The following is a 25,123-nucleotide window of genomic DNA, read 5'->3' as shown; positions in this document are numbered from 1 at the left end:
TGCAGTAGCACTCTACAGTGGATCTGGGCAAAATTAGATTATATATATAATCTGCTTTAATTTTTCTAAACAAAAATGGTCTGACTTTGATCTAATGTAATCTTGACAAAAATGATGTTTGACATTACCAAACATATCACAGGATTGCAAACAAACACAACTGTTATGTTACACCACTAAGCAAAAAATAAGATTAAAACACAAGGCCGACATGCATCGACTAGATTAGGTAAAATCCTCGTTGCCAAGTCGTAGAAATAGTTTTTAGTGTTTTGACAAGATTAACAAAATTGATTGTAGATTTAGGATTTTTCTATGGCATCCACTAGTCCAATACTGCCTGGGGTACTATTATAAATTAAATAAAATATATTAAGATTAAAAATTTAATATTTTTATAAGAGAGGATTTTTTTTTTAAATATTGAGATTATTTCTAGTATATATATTACAGTTTTCTACTTCTCGTAGTCCAAGTACTTGAGATATAACTAAGGGATTTCAATAGTGTCAAGAGTTATCTAGTATATATATTACAATTTTCTACTTCTCGTAGTCCAAGTACTTGAGATATAACTAAGGGATTTCAATAGTGTTGAGAGTTAAATTTTTTTGACATAATTGCAACACATTTTACAAGTTATTTCTTCTACAAAATCTTAGAAATGGTTAATAGAGAGTTTGTTTTTTGTTTGTTTTTTTTTTTTTTTTTGTTTTTTTAAGTTTTATTTATTTATTTATTTTTGGTGGAAAAGGGAAAGTAGGAATAATCTACCTAGGTTGGACATGGAACATTATTGACCTACCTAGTCTACAAAATGTCATGATTTCAAATCTAAGCACGTTTTGTGCTGACAAGATATTTGAATCTCATGTATGGTACCAAATATAAATGATACTAGTTTTGTCATATGATTTAAAGTGGCGGTAAGTGGGGTTGTTGAATGGTTTTTTTTTTGGGCACCTATGATGAAGAAAGATTATTAATTCGCCTTATATGAATTTTTATGTGCATGGTTAGTTTTTATTTAAATTATGGTTGTTTGTTACTGAAAAACTAAAAACTCAAACTTATATATATTCTCATTTTTTTGTAAGTTTATTAAGATGATAATTTTTAATGTAATAGGTAGAGAGTATATATATGTTGTATATGCGGTGTGGTGAAGTACGTGAAAGATTAAGATCAACGTTCACGTCTATACAAATTTTGTGTACAAGTAGCAATGGAAGTGGAAAACACTCTAAAACTACATAAACTTAGGCTAGATAAGCCCAATCGCATAAGCTAGTATAGTTCTCTCCGTGCTTCTTCAAAATCAAAGTTACTAATCATTCGGAGCAAAAGTAAATCTTCCTATGAACGAACATGCTATGCTCGTTGTGTCATCTCCAACTTTGGTTGTAGAACTATCTAATCGTCTCCAAGAAATGACACTAAGGGTCTAAATCATCTATAACGAATCAACAACTCTCAGTTTCTCACAAGAACAAGAACTTTTTATGGCGCTCGGGGAAAGGCTTTCTGCCCATCACGATTAAGCTTCGAACAAAAGGTGTGGATATTGACCCAATATGTTTAGCTTGTGGAGAAGAGGTTGAGGCTGTGGAACAACAAATCAATAACTAACCCCTCATGGCATCAAGAGAGAAGTACGTAGACGCACAGCTAGCGCAATGCATGGCAGGCAATCACACGGTGGCAAACTAGCCCCCCCAACCAAGAAACTCACGAAGATTTGAACCGGACCCCTCCCTCCCTTTCATCTGCCAAGTTGGTCCTCGGCAGATTCGGCCTCATACGGAGCGGTATTACTCACAAATAATGGGACCTTTGTTGCACACTTGATCCACACATTGTAGAAGTAATGGCATGCAGAGAAGTCCTTTCATGGCTAAGAGATCGAGGCACCACCTCGTAAAGTTGGAGTCAAATTGTGCAAGAGCTATTGCTTCATTAACACTGAAATGCGAAGACAGGTCCTACACGGGGTATATTGTTAGTGAACCTGTCAGCTCATGTGCTTACTAGGGCGGTAGGCTCTCAGCTTGACTCTCACACTTGGGAATCTGTTCCTGATTGTATTAAGTTGCTATTCCTTATTTCAAATTAATAATAGATTAGTGTTTTGGTTAAAAAAAAAAAAAAAAAAAAAAAAAAAAAAACTCCCATAAAAAATAAAACTTAAAATTTTGTAGTTTAATCTTAGACCCTGACCCCATGCCTCTTTGACTCAGTCTAAGGGTTGTTGACATCCCTTCGCAAGCCATATGAAGCTTCCTTCTACACGAAAAGAGTTTTACTCCAATTTTCTTAGGCTATACAAACCATATCAATCACAAACGAACATACATCTAAATTGAAAGGAACTTCCTTATGATCATTTGGTGACTAAGGTTGTGAATTTTTTCAGTATACAACATTAATTGGTATTTACAAATTTTTCTTATAACTTAAAAAAAAAAAAAAAGAATAAGATGGGAACACCTATCACTTTAGCATCCCTTGTGCAATTTTTCCTTGGAATTCGCACTCGTAAAGCATACATGCAAACTTTCATGCTCATCAACTCTATATAGGTCAAAGTCCTTAGTAAGGGGAATTGTCGCGTTGTTTATATGCGATATGATGGAACATTCGTACAAACTCCTTTTAAAATAATATATAAAAATACATTTTCTAATACGATTCCATATTTGCTCCACAGGAGATTGTAGAGTAGTATTTAAGTTGGGATTATACAACCCCTCATGAGCTAACGTTTGTCATGGAGTTAGGGTCTTAGTTTAAGCGTCGTATCATTTTACTCAAAGGTTATCATAAGATATTACTATTAAATTAATTTTTACTAAAATACGTTATTTCAATTGCTAATCTATTATTTTTCACTGTTAGTTCTTTCTTATATGTATTAAATTAATTTTTTAGTAAAATACGTTATTTCAGTTGCGATCTATTATTTTTCACCGTTAGTTCTTTCTTATATGTTGCAATAACGTGCCTAATAAAACCCTAATACATTCTTATCTTTTTTTTTTACTCGTCCAACATGCATCTAAGTTCTGGCCTTTTGACAATCCTCTAAAGTGTTGGTTTAATCTTGAAATTTGAGTTTCGATATAAATTATTGTTTGATGATTAAAATTCTCATAGTTTCATAGGCGAATTGAAGGAATATTTGAATTTATTAGGTAAAATTATGTAAGGGAGAGACCGTGATACCTTGTACCATGCTATACATTGCATTTTATGGTTTTCTGTGCGTTGAAACATACAAATATTTTGGCGAATTTTTGCAGTTAGTTATTGGTTCGTTGAAGCATGGGTGAATATAGTTACTATTTTTAGTGGNAAAAAAAAAAAAAAAAAAAAAAAAAAAAAAAAAAAACTCCCATAAAAAATAAAACTTAAAATTTTGTAGTTTAATCTTAGACCCTGACCCCATGCCTCTTTGACTCAGTCTAAGGGTTGTTGACATCCCTTCGCAAGCCATATGAAGCTTCCTTCTACACGAAAAGAGTTTTACTCCAATTTTCTTAGGCTATACAAACCATATCAATCACAAACGAACATACATCTAAATTGAAAGGAACTTCCTTATGATCATTTGGTGACTAAGGTTGTGAATTTTTTCAGTATACAACATTAATTGGTATTTACAAATTTTTCTTATAACTTAAAAAAAAAAAAAAAGAATAAGATGGGAACACCTATCACTTTAGCATCCCTTGTGCAATTTTTCCTTGGAATTCGCACTCGTAAAGCATACATGCAAACTTTCATGCTCATCAACTCTATATAGGTCAAAGTCCTTAGTAAGGGGAATTGTCGCGTTGTTTATATGCGATATGATGGAACATTCGTACAAACTCCTTTTAAAATAATATATAAAAATACATTTTCTAATACGATTCCATATTTGCTCCACAGGAGATTGTAGAGTAGTATTTAAGTTGGGATTATACAACCCCTCATGAGCTAACGTTTGTCATGGAGTTAGGGTCTTAGTTTAAGCGTCGTATCATTTTACTCAAAGGTTATCATAAGATATTACTATTAAATTAATTTTTACTAAAATACGTTATTTCAATTGCTAATCTATTATTTTTCACTGTTAGTTCTTTCTTATATGTATTAAATTAATTTTTTAGTAAAATACGTTATTTCAGTTGCGATCTATTATTTTTCACCGTTAGTTCTTTCTTATATGTTGCAATAACGTGCCTAATAAAACCCTAATACATTCTTATCTTTTTTTTTTACTCGTCCAACATGCATCTAAGTTCTGGCCTTTTGACAATCCTCTAAAGTGTTGGTTTAATCTTGAAATTTGAGTTTCGATATAAATTATTGTTTGATGATTAAAATTCTCATAGTTTCATAGGCGAATTGAAGGAATATTTGAATTTATTAGGTAAAATTATGTAAGGGAGAGACCGTGATACCTTGTACCATGCTATACATTGCATTTTATGGTTTTCTGTGCGTTGAAACATACAAATATTTTGGCGAATTTTTGCAGTTAGTTATTGGTTCGTTGAAGCATGGGTGAATATAGTTACTATTTTTAGTGGACTGTGAATATTTATCTTTGTTTTGATGAACACTGCTTGTGATCCTTTTGAGCTACCCAGCTATAGTTTACTTTCTAATCTGTTTTTTTGAGGTGGCTTTTTAAGTTGAGTTTTATTAAATATTCTGGATTTTGTGCTGTTAATTACTAGTTTGATATGCTGTATGTTATGCACCTGGTTATCTCCATCCTTATATTATTTCTGCATAATTTTAACTAAATCAGTGTTTTGTTGAATTTTCTTATCCAGTTCTATCTGGTACTGCTAACTGCTGGAGATATCAAGGATTCTGGTATGTATCACTACACATATTCTCATTTTAATGTGTGTTATTGACTGATTATTTGTACTAAGGGCTGCTCCATTTTGTCTTTTCCTTTTGCTCAAACTGTGTGGTAGAAGTGTAATCTCGAGAGTACAAATCGTATTTTTTATATACATAAGAAGTGTACTCTTGAGAGTACAAATGTTATTTTTCATATACATCATAAGTATACACTTGACAGTATAAATGGTATTTTTAATGCATCAAATGGCAGATCTTATGTCATTTCAAGTGTATGTTAGCATTGAGCTTTCTCATTTGAATTGGTATACATAGATATAGTATGTGTTTTAGTGTTTGTGCGAGTGCACACATACTTCTAGTAAAATGCTGTGTATGTGTTTAGAAATTTACTCGATCAGAGTTGGTATTTTTCATGTGCATCAAATGATATATTCTTAGAACATTTTTCAAGTGTATTTTAGCATTAAGATTATATTTCTCATATGATACATATTTGTGTTTTAGTGTTTGTGCGAGTACATACATGCACACACGATTCCAATGAAATGCTACACACACACATATATATTTATTTATTTATTTCTAGAACTTTATTTGATCTTGAAGATACAAATGGTATTTTCATATGAATCAAATGGCATGTTCTTAGAACATTTCAAGTCTATGTTAGCATTGAGCTTTCACATATGAATAGGTATACAGACATATATGTGTTTCAATGTTTGTGCGACTACATTGCATACACACATGCATATATAATTCCAACGAAATGCTAGATTTATGTTTAGAAGTTTACTCGATCTTGATAGTATAAATGGTATTTTTTTTTTCATATGCATCAAATGACTGATCCTTAGAACATATATATGTGTTTCAGTGTTTGTGCGAGTACCGTGCATATACACATATAGTTCCAATGAAATGCTAGATTTGTGTGCAGAAGTTTACTCGATCTTGATAGTAAAAATGGTATTTTTTTTTCATATGCATCAAATGATTGATCCTTATTAGAACATATGAATTAGTACATATATGTGTTTCAGTGTTTGTGCGAGTACACTGCATATACACATAGTTCCAATGAAAAGCTAGACATGTGTTCAAAAGTTTAATTTGCTTGATTTTGAGAGTAAAAATGGTAATTTTCATTAGCATCTATCAAATGACAGGTCCTTAGAACATTTCAACTTTCAAGTGTATGTTAGCATTGAGTTTTTCATATGAATTGATATGCATACATATATCTGTTTCAGTGTTTGTGTGCACGCATACACACATATATAATTACTTACTATCTACAAATGTACTTATACTTGTTTTTTGTATATATTTTTTGTGTAGGGTTGGAGAATTCCTGATAACATTGTTGGAGCAAGGAATGTGGTGTATGCTGAGGATTCAATGTTAAGCAATGAAGAAAACTTCCAGGGAAATCTTGCTCCAAACATGGTGTAATGAACTAATTAAGGGCTAATGATGCACAACTTGCATGATTTGCATGCACTTTCTTTAATTATGTTTTGCTATGTTTAGTACTCCAACTAAAACTTGATGTTGTAATAAACTGGGTTGTGTTTTGAACTAATTTGCTTTTATATTCATCTTGTGTTATTGTGCATTTGTTTAATTTCTTCCTGCTTTGGTGTATTGAGTGATGATGTGTGGTGATTGTTCCTTTTTGGCAATCGTTTGCTGCTCAGGATCATTTCATACCCATGAAAGAGATCCTAGGATTCCCCTAGTTATTGATTTTAATTTGGATATCCATTAGGAAAGTGATTTTCATGTCTTAGGATTTTTTTTTCTTCCTGTTTTTACTTGAATGGAAGCTAAGGATTCATAGTAGTCTCTTTGGTCTTATGATCTTTTCTTCTTGAGATGTATTGATACTAATTTGATAGCAATAAGATAGGTGTTTGGTTTTCTCTTTATCGTGGTGTATTGATACTAATTTGATAATAATAAGATAATTGTTTGATCCTCATCTCCATTCTCAAGATGTATACTAATTTGATAGTAATAAAAAAGGGTTGGGTGTGTCCGACCCTCCTAGGAGTTAATTTTTCAAGTTTAAAAAGTCTTTCTGTTCATAATTACATATGACAAGCATGGCACATTTATGTTTATGTATTATATGCTCAACATGTACAAGGGAGCCATAGTCTCTTTGACATGGGGTTGACTCTGATATCAAATTATTGAAACATGCATGTGCTCCATCTCAACTAAAAACCTAGATAGTTGAATTGCACATTCATGTTTATATACAGCTAGGGATGCGGCTGTGTGGGATGGATGTGTGGCTATGTGGCTATGCCAATCGCGGTCTCGAGACAAGCCACGAGTCCACGACGGCATTACATCAGTGGTTACAGATTGGCAACGGGTCTAGGGAGTGGTGTCCTACGGCAAGGGTGACCGCGGAGACATCCACCATTCAACCTTTTACTTGTCAATTCGATGTTGACCTATCTCCTGGGCTAAGGTTGGTAACATCCGGCACAATATTGTTTAATGTTGATGGTGATTTCATGGTTGCAACAAACGGCATATTTTACTGTGTGCAGGATTCCCTCATGGCTGAAGCTATGACATGTAAGGAAGCTCCCGGGTGGGTGAAATCAAGCTCTACTTAGTGGGAAGATAGATATATTTTATTTAGGTTCCATTATTTTTTATTGCAAGCCCCTTAGTAGTTCCTTATTAACTTGTGATTTTCAGTATACTCCTCGGCCAGCGAATCATTTCACTCATGCTTTGGCTAAGGTGACTGGTTCTCAGTCCGACTGTATAAACTAGGAAGGTGTTCTCCCTCATTTTCTCCTTGATGTGCTTTAATATATATTTTTGAGTTGGTGGTTTTCAAAAAAAAAAATATATACTACACAAGAAAATATAATTAGGCCATTGAACTTTAAAAAGTGCAATAGACCCCTTCAACAAGTTAAAAGTGTGCACCAAATAACATGTTTTTCAAGTCACCAGCTGGTCATCTTGTTATTGTAATTGATTATGTGTCTTTTTTTTTATAATCATTTCTATTTATAATAGCAAGATGACTGGTTGGTGACTTGAAAAATCTATTATTGGGTTCAATTGCACACTTTTAACTTGTTGAGGTAGTCAATTATTTTTTTAAAAAAAAAATATTTATATATATAAAGCGATTTAATTGTATTTTCTTGTATAATCCAGGGCTCAATTTAAACATTTAAAAAAAATTATAAGAAATTAGGACTTGAAGATGGTTGGTAAAGTCCAATTTGACTATGCATCAAATTGAACATTTTCCTCTTACAATGACCAAAGAAATTGAAGAGCAACTTCCAAAAAGCCATAGAAATTTTTGGTTGTTTTTAAAGTAGGAAAACTTTGGAACTAAGGGGTCAAATTGTCAATAGAAAAATAAAAGGTGGTAGAAAGGAGGCTTAGCCTAGGAAGCAAGCTGAAAGGCTGAAAGGCTGAAAGAGATGAAATGGCTCCATACAATGTATGCATGAGGATAAATAAGGAATATTTTATATTATTTGATGGCTTTTTGGGAATCTGCATATGGTCCCAAATTCAACACTGATCTGCCGACCACAATTTCTAGTCAATTTGATGCGCGTGGAGTTTGGTCATCTATCTTTTTTCCTATTTTGCCTCCAACTCCGATTTTATTTTATTTTTAAATATAATGTCAACATTTTTATAGATAAAAAAAATGATACTACGTAATTTTTTAATAAATAATTATCATTTTATTTTAAAAAAAATTCACTACCAATTTCTATTTACAATGATAGATTGTGTATTTCCAGCATGGTAAAAATTGTTTTAATTTTTATGTCCTATATAAATTATAAACATTAACATTAACAATAGTTATTAAATTCAATCCTTAAATATAATCTTTTATATGATCCCGTTAGCCCAAAGCGCCGTCATCTCTCAGACACAGATACGCCATTGTGTTTTTTTTTTTTTTTTTTTTTTTTTTTTTTTTTTTTTTTTTGTGTTGTGGTATAAAGCTGGATGGGGTGTACATGGTTGACTGTAAAGTGGTAAGTGGTAAGTTGGGGATAGCCCATAGGTGCTCTTATACTTTTATTATTTTATTGGTTAGCGTACACAAGAAAATGAGGTGATGCAACTTTAATTTGTTTCACACATTTAATTATGGTTTTGGTTTATTTTGAACACTTAAACAGATCATGCTTGGACCGACGACTTTAAAGATTTATTTAATTAATTAGGATTAACTTATCCTAAACGTTTCTTAGATTTTCTCTTGATTATTATAGTTGTAAAGTCTTTACAAATTTAAACCCAAAAAAAAAAAAAATCTTAGTTAGAAAATTATCACATAAAATGCATTTTAAAAAAAAAAAATTTGTTGTTACATGACAACTACTTTGGCTAGATGAAGGAGAGGCAGTTGTGGCTATTGCCTCCATCCCTCATTGTAGTGCAGCTAAAGAAAGGAGGAAATAAGAAAGAATAATTAGCACTTCATTAGATTTGGTATATTGTAAATCAAAGATAATTAGCACCTCATCACTATCATTACCCTTTATTACTTGTCGTGCCGGCATCAAGTTTACCTAAACATCTAATCTAATTAAGAAAGGGAATTTTTTTTTTCTTTTTACTTTCATCCTTAGCATCCCTATCCCTCTTTGACGCTACTAAGTTAATTTAAAAAGTCAGACAATTGACTTAATAATCATAAAATTTTAAGTTCGACTCTTCATGGGAGCTGTTTATTAATCTTCGTGGTCTGAGTTGGTTGGCTATGAACTAACTAAGTTAGTTTATCTCCTTGTAGAAATGAATAGTTAAAGCATTTTTATTGATGAAAAACATTCCCAAATCAAGCGATAAAAAGTATAGTGAAAAATAGATGAGAGTCTAGCATTATTCTTATAAAATATGTTTTATATATATATATATATATATATATATATATATATATATATATATGAAAATGGTTGATAGGTAAGTGGATTAGGAAAGGTTGGTATGGGGTATGAAAAATGGTTGTTACAACCTACAACGTGTACCCTTATCCTTCCCATAAATATAAACAATAAATATCCTCTAAAAAGAGAAGTTTGTGTTTTCTTTGCTTCAATTCATAATTGACAATTGTCAAAATACCATAATTATTGATTAAACCTGACTCACAAGACATACAAGTATAAAGTATCAGTATGAAAATATATTGAATTCCTACTTTTTTAAGTATAAAAAATAACAAATTATTTATTCCAACACGAAAGAAAAGAATTAAAGTAGAAGTATAGAAGATTTTAAAGAATCGTATACAAATTTCTATACATATCTTTAACTTGCTCACCTACCCACTTCTTCATACATGTGAAAGCTCCATAGACCATAATGATCATGATTAAACAAAAGGGAAAAAATGTCAATGCAAAAGATATACTTAGCATTAACATTCATGGATGTTGCTATCACATAATTGCATGCTTATGACATTTCCACATCAATGGAACTGTTGCTGATCTTTTGACTATGTATATCCAGCTGTTTTTGAGATCTGTATAATAGTGCAACAAGTGAAGCTTTGCAGGGTTAAATTCCCCTACCTAAACTCTTCCCACCAACTTTTTAGGTGATAAAAAAAAAAATTCACAATCACTATCTGAAAGTGTGCACTGAGTAAATCTCAACTTATAACCCTAACCAGCAAATAACCACAAGAAAACAAACCAGCCTAAGTTGTCTGCTCTCTTCCCACCAACTTGTGTTGCCTGTTGATAATGCCATCCAAAGCTTACCAAACAATCACCAAAATCTTTAACATATATTCCCCATGCAAAAGTTAACACCATATGCACCTAATCATGGCACAGATTACCTTTCATAAGGCTACCACATGATTAGCTAAACAAAAGATTATCAGCCAATTCTTGAATGGGTAACAAAAGCAGAATTGACCAACTTTTCTATTGCATTTGGATGAGGGTTCAGTTCAAGTGCACTGTAAAAACATTGGTCATTTGCCCATTTAAGGTCAATTTATGAGAAAGTCACCAAAATGACACTAGGGCAAGAGAGGGTTACAAAACATGTACCATGCTCTCCTTTGTTCAGAAAACACTATACATGAATAGATGGTAACAATGAGAGTAGTGACTATGGTTCCGAAAACATGCCACTCTTATTTTTAGAGCGGCCTCTCTATGAGATGAGTTAGATAAGATCCTCCAAAGAGAGAGTGTAGCATATGGTATGGAGAGGAGTTATCTCTCTTCTTCAACAAAGGTCGAAGAACTTTGTGGCGGTATGGCAACATTGTCCAGCTGATGCAGACACTCATCGACGCCCATTTGCCCAATGCCTGTTGTTGCCAGGTCTTGCATAAGGATTTTTATGGACTTGACCTTGCTTTGGGATGTCTTGCAATTCCATAACCTGTATCGTCCGCTGCTTCTTGGCTAAAGAAAAAGTGAAAAACCATTAGTATGGGCTTCAAGAAAGAAATTCATTCAAGTAACAAGCACCATATAAAAAACAACTAAATCTGAAAACTTCAAAATCAAGTGAACCATGTGCATAGTTAGAAACTAACCATTTGCAGCTTCTTGGTAGCGTTCCTGTAGTTTCCTCTTTGCCGCTTCCAATTTCGCTTGAACTGAATCCTCATCTGAAGTCTTTAACTTCTAATCAAACGAAATTATATTAGTTAGATAAACAATCAATTTTCTACTTATATGTAAGTGAACTCCAGTTTGATCCTCACATTTTGGTTGGAAACAACCGGCCTCTTCTGAAGCTTGCTTTTATCTGGTTTCTGCTGGAACTTTTGCTCGACAGCTGGTCTTGTTGGTCTTCCTGGCCCAAAGTCACCAGCAGAAGGCTTATTTAGCTTAGAGTCAGTTGCCTGTTTCTTCATTACGACTTCTTGCTTCTTCGGTGGTTCATTCTTAAAGTCTCTGGGAGTAACATTTGGCCTGTCATTAAATTGTTGTTTCCTAACAGGAATATTATGGTTCTCCACCGAGGGCTTTCTGCCATTTTCATGGTTCTTGTTGAATTCCCCACTGTTTTGAGGATCTGAAACAAAATCCCCAATGAGAAAAATAAATCTCTGTTAGTGGGGAATTCTATTAAGAACCAAACAGCAAAAGCTATACTTTAAATAATTAAGGGTGCATATTGAACTCACTTCCATCAAAGTCCATGCCGTCAAAGAACTTCAGAGTTCAAGTGAGCAAAACAAAAATAAACAAAAACCAGTCAGTGCTAACTTTTAATGGAGCATAGCAAGAGTAGATTTGTTCAAGAATGTTTAGAGGATGTGTACCTGTGAAAAATCCATTGAAGCAGTCGTAAAGAAAGCACCCTCATCCAAGGGTGGAGAAGGAAGTCCCTCCTCCTCCTCCTCCTCTTCATCAACAACTGATGCTTTTACAGACTCTGGAGTGCTTTCTGCACATTTAAAAAATAGTCCATAAATCAATCTTTAACCTTATCTTGAGCGTGTTTATATCCCAAACAAAGGCTCCTAACAACTACCTGTAATGGCTGCTGTAGCTTGGACCCACTCATCTACCATGACCTTCCAATCCCTACAATCAACATGAACGGAACAAATCAGTGAATGAAGCTATGGACACAATTGAGCTTATTCAGCCATCACATGCAGTGTGACTGAAAATATATTTGATCATTAGGCAAACAAAAGTCAAATAAACTCAGGCTATAATCTAGCTTCCTAATTAATGCCATACATTTATAAAATATAAGTTCTAGACAACAGTGATAATGTGAAGAGCAGTACTATTCAAAAAGGGGAAACAACCACATACATGTAAATTAATAAATGAAGATAACAAATGTTATTGATTCAAAACTTTAATTTAGCCTTAGGTTGCAGAATCCAGGTACTAAAGGGTTAAAGATTTCGTAATAAAATCCTTATATGGAATTAGCAAATAAAGTAAGCTTTTCATAAGCAAAGGAAACTAGGAAAGTGTTTTCAAAAAAAAAAAAGGAAACTAGGAATGTCAAAATTAGCAAATAACAGATGGAATGGAAGAGGGTTTTGTAACAAAAAGCTAGAATCATTTAAAAGCAACAAGCCAAGAATTACGTACTCGATCAATGTCCGGACAAGATGCTTAATCTGTTTAGATCCATGTTTTCGTAGACCATTTACAGTTTTCCCAATCTCTGTGGCCTGAAACAAGAGTGATTCAATTAAGTCACTGCTACTAAAGAAACACATATCAATATCAAACTAGACTTTCCAGTAAAACAGAAAGCAAAAGATCAAACCTTGAGTGTCTCCACAGACAAATCCATCAATTGAAGCCTCCTCAGGGAATCAAGCAATATAGCATCAGACTGTCATCAAAAAAGGGAAAAAAAAAAAAAAAAAAAAAAAAAGGAAAAAAAGCACCACAGATCAAAACCCACCAATGCCATTATTAATCATGCAAATTAAACTGGCAACATATAAATTAGCACAAAAGCACTTGCAAGAATCTGTAAAAGCTATAAAAATCTTAGAAATATATTTATTTGATGAACCAATAGAGCATCTAAGTTTCCAAATACTCCTGGGCATGCTCAAGAACATAAAGTGATGTTTAAACCCAGAATCTAGTGAATTGATAAAGTTGGAAAAGGGAACAATTTAAACACACTAAAACCAGTTACTGAAAAGATACTAAAAAAAGAAATTCATATAACAAAAGATTCAACAACACCAATTAAAAGTAAACCTCTTCTTCGTAGTTATCGAGAACCCCCTTGATCCTCAAGACCTCCCGGACAGTCAAAGACTCTTCCTCAATCTCATCAGTCAATGCCTCAGCATCACCATAGCTGTAATTGCTGACCTGCTTCACATTCATCTCCATCTCCGCACGATCATCCAGGCTCTCACTGGTTTTGCTCTCTTTACTCGCACCATTCTCGAATTCCCGGCCGAACTTCCGCTTCTCTTTGACCTCGTCGTCCTCGTTGGGCAAAGCCAATTCAACGTTGTTGCAGCCGGAGCACCTCGTGGCTTTGCACGTGAAGAGCATCTCAGCAATTCGATCCCTCCTCAATTTGAACTCCTTGGGGCAATCCATGGCCGCCACCATAACCGCGCACTCGATGATACCAAAGATGTCGGAATTCGCACTCCGGAAATAGTCCCTCCATTTATCCATAGTCTCCGAACTCGTATCCATAATCGCCGGAACCCTCCCCAGATCGGAACACTCAAATATATCCAAATTCAATTAATCTAAGACAATAATACCCTCTCCGGATGATCGGAAATCCAACGGAGTTTGATCCCTAGATTGATTCTTTTTTTACGGAAGCCTGGCTAAATTTAATTCACCTAGATAATAAATAAACCAGTCAATCTATGTTTCTATGCTATTCTGGGAAAACTCAGACACAAAAAGGGAACGGAAACTGATACCAAAGCTCTGTTCAGTAAGTTCGGACGATTTACAAGTACGATGATGATATATTCCCACAAAAATCAATCGGGAAAATCCAGAACAAAAAGTTATTCAAGAAAACTCCGGGGAAGAATATATGTCTCTCTCTCTCTCTCTCTCTGTATTTTTATTCCCTCTCCTAACCGGAATACAATACAAGGTGCCTCTGCTCAGAGAAGAGAGAAGCCGAGTCTTCTGTCTTTTCTATAATTTTCTACTGCAATCTTTTTTTCTTTTCTTTTTTCCTTTTGGGTTTATTTTTAAGGAAATTGTTTGTTTTTTTTTTTTGAAACGGAAATTGTTTTAATATATATATTTTGCGGGGTGGGAATAAGATAAGGATAGGTGGGCAGTACAAAGAATGGGCTCACAAGATCTTACCAATCTTTTAGAGATTGTTTTAGTTTTGATCCCAAGATTATTAAACTATTATTATATTTAGTATCTGATCATTAATTTTTTCATACTTGATTCTATGATTTTTTTTAAATTACATTAGTCATTTGACCTAATTTATGATCATTAATGACAAAATTTGTTAGTTGAAAAATGTCACAAAAAATTACAACTTATTCTTCAAAATAAATTATTTGACTATTATGTACTCACGTTCAATAATATAGAGATACAAACCTGATCACTGACAATCAGAAATTAGATTAGAGGACCAAAAGGAGCAGGATTTTAAAAGTTGTGAATCAAATGTTAAAAGAAGTAATAATCGAGAACCAAATGTAAAAAATGATAAAATAGTAATAAGATGAAAGGTGAACAAATAAAATAAAACAAAATAAAAAGACCTTCCCATCTTTTACTCCGTAATACTAATTAATTTATTGCCATAAACTTATTTTGGAAATTTTCATTCAATTACTTCTTTTTTTTACCAAAATTTACACTTTTCCTGGAAAATGTATATGGTAAGTTTTTAATAAAATTAAAGATTATTACTAAAACAAAATATAAACTTTTGCCGGCGATGACTATTTCGACCAAATTTATTTAGATAGATATAATTTAGTACTAAAATTTCAAAGTTAATACGATTTTATTCAAAAGTTTTATATATCTAAATGTAAAGAATATAAATTATATAATTAATAACTAATTATTTTGAAATATATTTATGTCCTTAAAAATTATCTACATATTATTAACTAACAACTAATTTTTATCAAACACTTATTCACAAACAATTAATAATATAGCTAGTTAAATCAATTAATTGCTAACAATTAACACAATCTACCAACCGTTAATAGCTAATCACTAAATATAGCCAAAATATTGTAACATCTACCATATAAATAAACGATATATGTGACGAAATGTTTGATGCAAAACAACTACAGACTAATTTATATGACTTATTTAGAGTGTTGATATAAAATATAAAATAAAATAAATAGTAGTCAATAGTACTCAAAAAAAATAGTAGACAATAAAAAAAAATAGGGATAAGGGTCAAATAGACCTTCAAACTATACTCAATTGTGTAATTAGGCCCTTCAACTTCAAAAAGCTCCAATTAGGCCCTCAAACTTGTTATTTTGGAACAAATAGACCATTTAATCTATTTGTGACCTATAATTGCAGGTTAACAAGAATTCCGGCCACCTCCGACGATCCTCCGGCGAACAAAACAAAACCATCAACCACCGGCGACCGTGACGGTCGCCGGTGGCGTCCGACAGTGGAGATGGCGACCAGTAGACTGGATATGGCGACCAATTTGGTTGCCATCTCCGTTGTCGGACGCAACCGGCGACCGTGACGGTCGCCGGTGGTTGATGGTTTTGTTTTGTTCACCGAAACTTCGTCGGAGGATCGTCGGAGTTAGGCCAAAATTCTTATTAACCTGCAATGATATGTCACAAATAGGTTTAAAAGGTCTATTTGCTTCAAAATAATAAGTTTGGAGGCTTGCTTGGAATTTTTTGAAGTTGAAGGACCTAATTGCACAATTGAGCAAATACATCATCACTAAGCTATTTTCTTTTAGAGATACATATGATAATAGATTTTATGTATAGATAATTGAAAGATATTTTCAAACGTTTAATCCCCTTGAAAATAAAATAAAATTTACAATGACTAGTAATCTAGTATACAAGATCTTGAGGATGCATATTATTTTTCTTTTGATAGTGTAGATCTTGTGACATTTTCTCAATGAGAGCCACTGAGATGTCAATTGAGTATCAGATGCTTGGCTGAGGATGCATATTATACTTATTAATATAATAAAATATTGATCAGTTATATATAATCTGTAAATAATTTCAATTGTTACTTTATTTATTGAAGGTTGGTAACAGAAGTTTTAAAACTTTTTTTAACCCGTCGTGATCTCTATGTTTGTGAGAGTGGTTTTAATGTCACTATTATTTCATTTTTTTCTGAGTGAATGGAGATGCAGTATATGTTTAGAAAGTGTATGTAAAAATCTTTTTAACCTTTCCTCCCTTGTTGAATCAATATGTAGCAACCTAAGTGATTTGTTTAGCTTTTTGTATTTCACAAGTTTTATTTGAGACGCATGTTATTCTCGGTGAAAAAAAAAAATTGTAGGAAATTGTATTTAATAAAGGGAAAATGGCATCTTTAGTCCCTGAGTTATAGGGGTAGTGTAGACTCAGTCCCTGAGTTATGGCTGTATGCGAGTTTAGTCCCTCAGTTATTCGCAAAGTGGCGAGTTTAGTCCCTGGCCATTAAATTTGACGAAAAAATTAAAAAATATTCAAAATTTGAGGGGTAAAATAGGAAATTCACATTTTATTATTCTTCTTATATCAAAACCACTTTTACAACATTATTTTTCACTTCTTAGCCTAATTATTTTCAAGATTTTTCATTTTTAAAAGCATTTTAATAACTTTCAAATGACTTGTTAGGAACCTGACTCTCGTATAACACACTTAAAACTTAGCACAAATAAAGAAATGCATGATCATTGTATTTAGGTGTATGAAACACACTATCCTAACAAGTTTTTATCTTTTTACTAAGCAACAAATGTAATAAAATTAAAACTTTTGAGAATTTTTTACACACTATCCTATCTCAAAAGTTTTAATTTTATTACATTTGTTGCTTAGTAAAAAGATAAAAACTTGTTAGGATAGTGTGTTTCATACACCTAAATACAATGATCATGCATTTCTTTGTTTGTGCTAAGTTTTAAGTGTGTTATACGAGAGTCAGGTTCCTAACAAGTCATTTGAAAGTTATTAAAATGTTTTTAAAATTGAAGAATCTTGAAAATAATTAGGATAAGAAGTGAAAAATAATATTGTAAAAGTGGTTTTGATATAAGAAGAAGAATAAAATGTGAATTTCCTATTTTATCCCTCAAATTTTGAATATTTTTTAATTTTTTCGTCAAATTTAATGGTCAGGGACTAAACTCGCCACTTCGCGAATAACTGAGGGACTAAACTCGCATACATCCATAACTCAGGGACTGAGTTTACACTACCCCTATAACTCAGGGACTAAAGATGCCATTTTCCCTTTAATAAATGTATGAAATATTATGAATTTATGATTAGTGATTCGCTCATTTTCTGTGTTTATTATACCTTATAAAATATCTTTCTAACATTTTCTACCAACAAATTTGTATTGTACACCATTGAAAGGCATGGGCTAAGCGAGTAATTAAAACATAATTATTGTATAAGAATGTCACAAATTTAATTGTTATTAATATCCTCTCAATCGAGCAAGCATGGGCCAGAGTTGATAAACTCATCATAGATTCATATGGTATTACATTAGAAGTTCCATCAAAAATGTCTCAAGATACTTTTAAAAAAATAAGTAAATAATATTGAAATATCACTACAAGAAAACATTGAAATTCACCTACATATTTCATTAATGTACTTACAAAAGTATGTTGATAATTAAATAATTATAAATTTTATTGATTTACTTATATATATCTTTTCACTTGTAAATTTAATTTATCTTGTAATTCATGTTTATTAATTTTCTATGCAAATTGAATTATTAATCTTTTGGCCATTTTTATTAATTTTATAGTTGATATTGTAGAATTTTCATTGCATTATAATTTATAAAATATGTATATATTCAACTATCCAGCTGCACTAAATAAAAATAAATAAATAAATAAAAACCTACCCCATATAGTATAGGAGTATTTTACAATACCTTGCTATAAATATTGGAACATGTTTGGAATATTTGAAATATGTATATTTTTTATCAGGCAGTTTGGGTAAATTTGTATTATTTTTAAGGAAAATTACACTTTTTTCTCATGAATTATAGGCTTATAGAACTTTTTCAACCTAAGTTATTCATGCATCTATATGTATCCCCTCAGTTATTTTAAAAGTGAATTTTTTCTTTTGGTGTTAAATGGACATTTTTACTCTTAAAATAATTATTTCATTTATTTTTCTTCCCCAACAAATTATTGCTTATATGTAGAAATGACTACAATTTGATTTGAATCGAACCAGTCAACCAGACACTAGCAACCAACCTGAGACAGTAAAGACGGTTCTTGTTATGATTTAGAACTGGGAAAAAAATACACAAATAATTGTTGAAATTAGACTATTTAATAAATAGAAAATAAAATTTACAAAAATAAATAAATAAATAAATTTTAAATCAACATTCGAACCGAAACTGGAATCATAATAAATACGAATTGGAACTGAACAGATTTGTAAATATAACATTACTCACTAGATAATAGTCAAACTGAACTATTGTATATGATCTCTATTTCTTCTGAATATATCATGTATACATTTATGTGTGCTTATTTATTTATTTAAAAAGGTTAAATTAAAGTATGCTTCTTAATATTAAAAACGACTAAATATTTAAAGGAAAATGGTATGCATACTACGTAGAAAAACTGAGTGTTTAATTTTTATTGAATGAAGAAAAATAAATGAACAAGAATTATGACATACTCCCCAAAAAAATTTGCTTACAGATGTTTATTTACGAGTGAGTATTCACGTGGAATTGGGGTCAATTTCTCCACCGCAGCGGGTTGGGTGGTATGTAATTTTGAGCATTTGTGTGTCCCAATAGTAGTAGAAGACGACGAGGGTCCGCCGGCTCGGCTTCCCCGCCGCGGCGCGTTGAAACGAATACGAAATCATGTGAAGGTCAAGGAATGCACTAAATTAAGGCCCCACTTCTCGTGGTCCCATGTGAAAATTATTATCTACCTATAAACTTTAAAAAAAAAAAAATCCCTTACATATTTCAATTTTTTTTTCAATGTTTAAAATGAATTTTCAATGACTAATCACGGTTATTACCACAATCGGATCAGTTTTAAGATATGAGTTCACTAGTTATGCTTTCTTGTATATAGCTTTGATTTTAAATGATATTGAAAAAGACAATTTATTTATAAAATCTAGTAAATTTTTTTTCATCACAAATCATGCAGTACAGGTTAAGATTATTGTAATTATAGTTGATGTGATATGTAACAATTTAATTAATTAACTAAATAGATTTAAAATTGAAAATGAACAAACTACTTGTTACGAGTTGTATATAAATCAATCTTTTGCCCTATCCTAGTATATAAATGAGACTATCATATTGTTCGGTTGTTCCCTACTTTGAGGACTTGTAGTATGTTGATACATACAAAAACATTAAAGCATTGGCAATTCCATCTAAGTTAGTTGGGTTATTGACTTAGTAATCACAAAATTTTAAATTTAATTATTAGTGAAAAAAAAATCTATTGATCTTCATGATTTGAATTAATTAACTATAGACAACCTATGCTGTCTTATCGTACGTGGTCATTTGTTGGTTAAGCTAGTATCATGAGACCGAATTTATTTAATACACACTCTCAGAGTCTTTGATAATGACTGCAGTATGCAAGTTTCCCTTGTCACCGAAACAGATAAAAGCATTTGTGTATGCTTAAGCATCATTACTCTCTACAATCCCATGTATATACACGCCAATTTGATGTTTTACACTAACATAACGTTGTTCTGAGATTTATTTAAAATATTTTAAAATCCATTTTATATATGTTAGTTGTTGTATAGTAATGATTTTATTGATGCAATGGCATGTCGGCCGTTGAATACTAAGAATGGTGCAGTGGGTATGCTCTCATAAGCCGCAAGAATTTAGTAAAATAATTATTGAGGTTGATAGTAGGTTGTTATGAAAATGAAAGAACATGTAAAAAAAACACGACAACAAAAATAAACACATGATTCATGCATGTGATCAGATTTTTTCACGACTGCTAGACCCTCAAGGCTCTAGCTAATTAATGTGTAAGAAAGAAAAGGATAATACTAACACGTACGTCAATCCTTCCAAACAAACAAAAACGTTTTCTTCCATACAATTATATACTAACATTAATCCATTGAGAGAATGAGACGGGACGTTTATTTTCTAGTTTAACTAGATATCTTAGGTTCGAATAATGGGAATGTAATTACCTTGAAATTCATGATGAAGCAGATTATTTTTATCAAATATTTTCCTAAATATTATGATATTTGAGTAATTTGAGAAATATTATAATTCTTTATATTTTTAGCTATCGTGAATTCATTAAACTAAATCATATTTAAAACAAATCAAACGAACGTAATAAAAAAAAGTAATTAAAAATGTAAGTACGTGTGATATTGTAACTAATTTTAGCATGACACGCAATGATGTCAAACACAATTAGTTCATCATCGTATATACCTTAAACGTAGACACGTAGTGACACCTGTCGTGTTACACTTCGTAATTACAAATTGTACCATGTTTGATGTGAGTAATTCGAAAGGAAAATGATAACAGTGCAATTTGAATTTAATATAAAATTTTGTATATCTTGTATATATTATACTAAAAATAATTAATAAAAGATTGATAATTCTCTCTGTATCTCTCTTCATCTCCCTACTCTCCATTGCATATTGTTTTATCTGTTCACAAGAGGATTCGTCTGGTTTCACAACAATCTTAAATTTTTGTTCATAATTTCTTATATTTATTGAGTTTCATCAATATGTTTAATCAAATACAAAAGAACGAAAAATTAGGAAAATTGTAAAGAGGTATGTATTAATATTGTACTGAAAATGCCAAAATATCGGTAATGTGGGAGCACACGTGTTTCGAATCTGGAGCTTGCAACCGATTTCTGACACGTCAAAGTATTTACGGATAGGATAAGATGAGTCAGTTACAGCGTTGCAGCATTATTTTTCGAAAATAACACGTGTTCAATGTTCCTTGCTTACTTGGTCAAATCGGTGGGCCTATCTTGTACCACATGCAACAAAACCATTTCTCTGAAAAACCAAAAACCGCGTGAATATTTTATATATACGAAAATAAAATGGAGAAAACAGAGTGTGAGATATTATATATTATTATTGTACACCTATAATAATAATAATTATCCATTTATTATAAGTGTAGTGTACTCCGTATTAGCGATTCCAATTGAGAATGTGATTTGTAATGTACACTAAAATTATATTACAATAATATTTTTTTTGGCAACAAAAAGCACGATTTTATGTAATCGTATATAAAAGAGATGAAGATCTTGTGGGTTGGATTTATCCTACTTTGAGACCCCTAACAATTACAATGTTTATACAATTATACATATATTTTTAATAATATGAGTGGCCAACTTGTAATCCACCATATCGAAACCTATCACCCAAAGAGTAGACCAACTCTTTTTAGCTCGACTTTAGTGAGTGCCTAAAATTTTCAACTTAACCCACCTTAATTAGATGGTAAGACGGATTAACGTATGGCACTCGACCCGTTTTAACAGCTCGAAATGTCGCATTTCCATATAATCCACCTTGATAACAGTCGTTATACCGTGAACCATGGTCCACAATGCATTGTAGACCGTTCATCATGGTTGATATTGTAATTATGTTGAAAGGAAACTGTAGTTGCGCAGAACATAGGTCGTTTCATTCGTCTGAAATTGCAGTTGTGTTGAACTGATACTGCAATTGTGTTGAACTGATACTGCAGTGTGTTGAACGGATGAAACGACCTTTGTTCCACGCAACTACAGTACCCTTTCAACACAACTGCAGTATCAGCCATGACCATGGTGGACCATGTTCCACAGTATAATTTGCGCCTTGATAACATGGTGAGATGGACTAATTTGTCCCACCCAACCTGTTTTAACCGCTCCAAATGTCACATTAAGAGCATCCGTACTAGTAGTTATTTCTAGGTTTATTGGATGAGGTGGAAGAGAGATATGATGATTTGGATGAGAGAGAGGAAATTGTTTTTTAAGGAAGAAATGGTTTATTGTGGATCCTAAGAGGAAAGAGAAAAGCAATAAATATCATGCAGGTCCGCGCGTTCAGCACACAATGGCTCCGAGAGGGCGCGTAACTCTTTAATTTTTTATTTTTTGTTTTTGCAGATCTGACATTTATTTTCTTTTTGTTTTTTCCTCCCCTTTTATATTCTCTTTCTTAATCACACCTACAAAAATTAAAAAAAAAAACGCGAATAAATTCCATTGATAAGGATGCTTTAGGAAGTGGTATAGCATTTTTTTTAATTTTTTTTTAAAAATTGGTGAATGGTAAATTCCACTTAATCCGGCAGGGAATTTCTTAATGCTCTAAAAAAATTTAATCCGGCAGGGAATTTCTTAATTTGGCCATACAACTTTTTGTTTTTTGTTTTTACCGCGCCAGTCAATGGTGTTAATTGCAGGTCACGTGGGTTCAAACTCATGACCTACCATTTGGGAAATCACTTCGTGTTATTAGAACACAAAATCATTTAGCATAATTAAATTAGTTTAAGACAATTCAAATAAATATGCAAACTATTTAACCTTTTTTTGTTTGCTAATTTTTTCTCTAATTTTAGCATATTTTACCTTTATCAGTAAAAACAACAATAAAAAATAAAAAATTGTATGTTTCCGGAGATGACGAGGTTGAAACGTTGAATGGATGAATTGCGTGTTTACTTGCGGTAATGTGTTGTTTGTTAGTCTGCCGTTATTTCTGTTTTTTTATTAAAAATAAAAATAAAAATTGATGCAGTGTAGTCCTCTAATTTTAATGAATTTCCCTTTCAGGCACAAACATTTTGATTTGATGTTTGGAGAAAGCAACTTTTGAACAAGAAAATGTTAAATTAGTTGCAATCTAGTTGTTGTGTGTGTGTGTGTGTTTTTTTTTTTTTTTCCTGAAAAGGTTGTTGTGTTTTATTAGTGTTGATATGGTTGCAAGCCACCACGCCCGGCTCCACCCGCTTCCTTTCTTGAAATTTGTGGACTTCTATTACTCTCAACAACTTTCTTTCTTTTTTTTTTTCATTAATTTTTATTTAATTTATAAAATAAATGAGTAACTATTGCATGGTACATGAATATTTTAAAATAATGTTATTAGGTATGATTTTTAATTAGTCAAAAAATTTTAAATAAGGAACAAACTGTTAAACTTAATAATTATAAGTTGATAAGTTCAACTTTCAATTTGAGTAACATATTGATCACAAGACAATACAAAGCTTGCCCAGTGTACACTCTTGAATAGTGATTGCGTGTTTATCTCGTTACCGAAAAATTAAAACATCAAATAGCAAGATGGTAGATTACATACTAAAATAAATAAATAAATAGAAACGAAGAACATAATACAAGTATAACAGTATTTCTATTTACATAAAAATTACCTTCCTTTTAGCTTATAATATCATTCTTAATCATTAACATTATAGAATTTTTCATTGATTAGTTAGTATAATTCTGTCAATTATTAAGTGGTAGTCAAAATGCGGCTCAGCATTATCATTTACGGAGTATCAAATTAGATGGTCCCATCTTACAATTAGTGTTTTATTTATTTATTTATTATTAATTACTGTATAGACTATAGAAATACAAGTTTTTTTTTTTTTAACATCCGACAGATTTGATACCCGAAAACAACGAAAATACAAAAACAAATAAATAAACACATTTTTAAAAACATAATAATTTGAATAAAGCACGAAACCAGTAAAATAACTAAATTGTGCCAACCAGACACCAACTATTAAAGAATACTGGGGAAGGAAGAAGTCAATCTCAATTATTTTTCATGTGAAACAATTTTCAACAAATAAACCAATTAACAAACTTTGGTCAATGGTCCGACCACAAATTTGATCTTCACTCAACCCTCCAATTCTCAAGTCAAGTTTATGGAAATTGAAGTCCTTCCTAGAAGCTGCATTTTGTAATCTACTAATAATATATAATGCCAACAACTTGAATCACACCATTCCTATGACAAAATTTTGGTCAAACAATGATGGTTGCTACATTATTTTATATTCACCACAAAACCCTCTCTCACACAAATTATATGATAAGTTAAACTTGTTGCGATAGTTTGACCAATAACCCGTGCCCTTCAGGGCCAAGAGCCCTTACAGCAAGTGGTGGGCACATGTGCCAGTTTAGTATGTATTTTAATTTAAAGACGTTCTTTTTTAATGTTAGGTTGAAGGTATTACGCTCTTAATGCATTTAATAATTAATTTTATCTAATAAATCTCTTGCACCAACTCTAGCTGTTTTGAAAGAAGCCTTTGAGGGAATTATTTTATCGTGTTTAAATTCAATTTTCATTATAGTTTTTGGGCTGACACATTGAAAATTTAGATGTACATTGAATGCCAATGGGAAAATAAAACATTGAAGTTGAAAAAATGGTATAGATGGATCAAAGTATGTTGCATATCTTGTCAACTACTCCATTGGGCTA

At 31.9% G+C, this 25,123-nt stretch overlaps 1 protein-coding gene across 3 annotated transcripts; it reads right to left on the bottom strand.

Moving 5' to 3' along the window:
* Positions 1-10,602: 10,602 nt before the first annotated feature.
* Positions 10,603-14,556, bottom strand: LOC116029458 (probable mediator of RNA polymerase II transcription subunit 26b). 3 transcript variants are annotated; one of them, XM_031271476.1, is made up of 10 exons: positions 14,297-14,554; positions 13,602-14,212; positions 13,153-13,221; positions 12,972-13,054; positions 12,391-12,443; positions 12,179-12,303; positions 12,041-12,068; positions 11,615-11,928; positions 11,444-11,534; positions 10,603-11,309 (listed from the first exon to the last, which is right to left on the bottom strand). In XM_031271476.1, exons 2-10 carry the CDS (start codon positions 14,055-14,057, stop codon positions 11,188-11,190), a joined length of 1,341 nt encoding a protein of 446 aa, XP_031127336.1. In that variant the 5' UTR covers positions 14,058-14,212; positions 14,297-14,554; the 3' UTR covers positions 10,603-11,187. The 3 variants fall into 3 exon arrangements, with proteins under 3 accessions (XP_031127336.1, XP_031127337.1, XP_031127335.1); XM_031271477.1 differs by having other exon boundaries at positions 11,444-11,531; positions 13,602-14,556; XM_031271475.1 differs by having other exon boundaries at positions 13,602-14,554.
* Positions 14,557-25,123: the final 10,567 nt, after the last annotated feature.

Source organism: Ipomoea triloba, chromosome 9 (genome assembly GCF_003576645.1).
Source record: "Ipomoea triloba cultivar NCNSP0323 chromosome 9, ASM357664v1".
Taxonomy (NCBI): Eukaryota; Viridiplantae; Streptophyta; class Magnoliopsida; order Solanales; family Convolvulaceae; genus Ipomoea; species Ipomoea triloba.
This window is presented reverse-complemented; position numbering and strand designations above follow the sequence as displayed.

Bases quoted from the DNA above. Each gene is read 5' to 3' on its own strand.
- LOC116029458 (XM_031271475.1), bottom strand. From the start codon at position 14,057: ATGGATACGAGTTCGGAGACTATGGATAAATGGAGGGACTATTTCCGG. The intron at 12,069-12,178 runs GTACACATCCTC...TGAACTCTGAAG, and splicing joins CTTCAATGGATTTTTCACAG to TTCTTTGACGGCATGGACTT. The intron at 11,535-11,614 runs GTGAGGATCAAA...TCGTTTGATTAG, and splicing joins CGGTTGTTTCCAACCAAAAT to AAGTTAAAGACTTCAGATGA.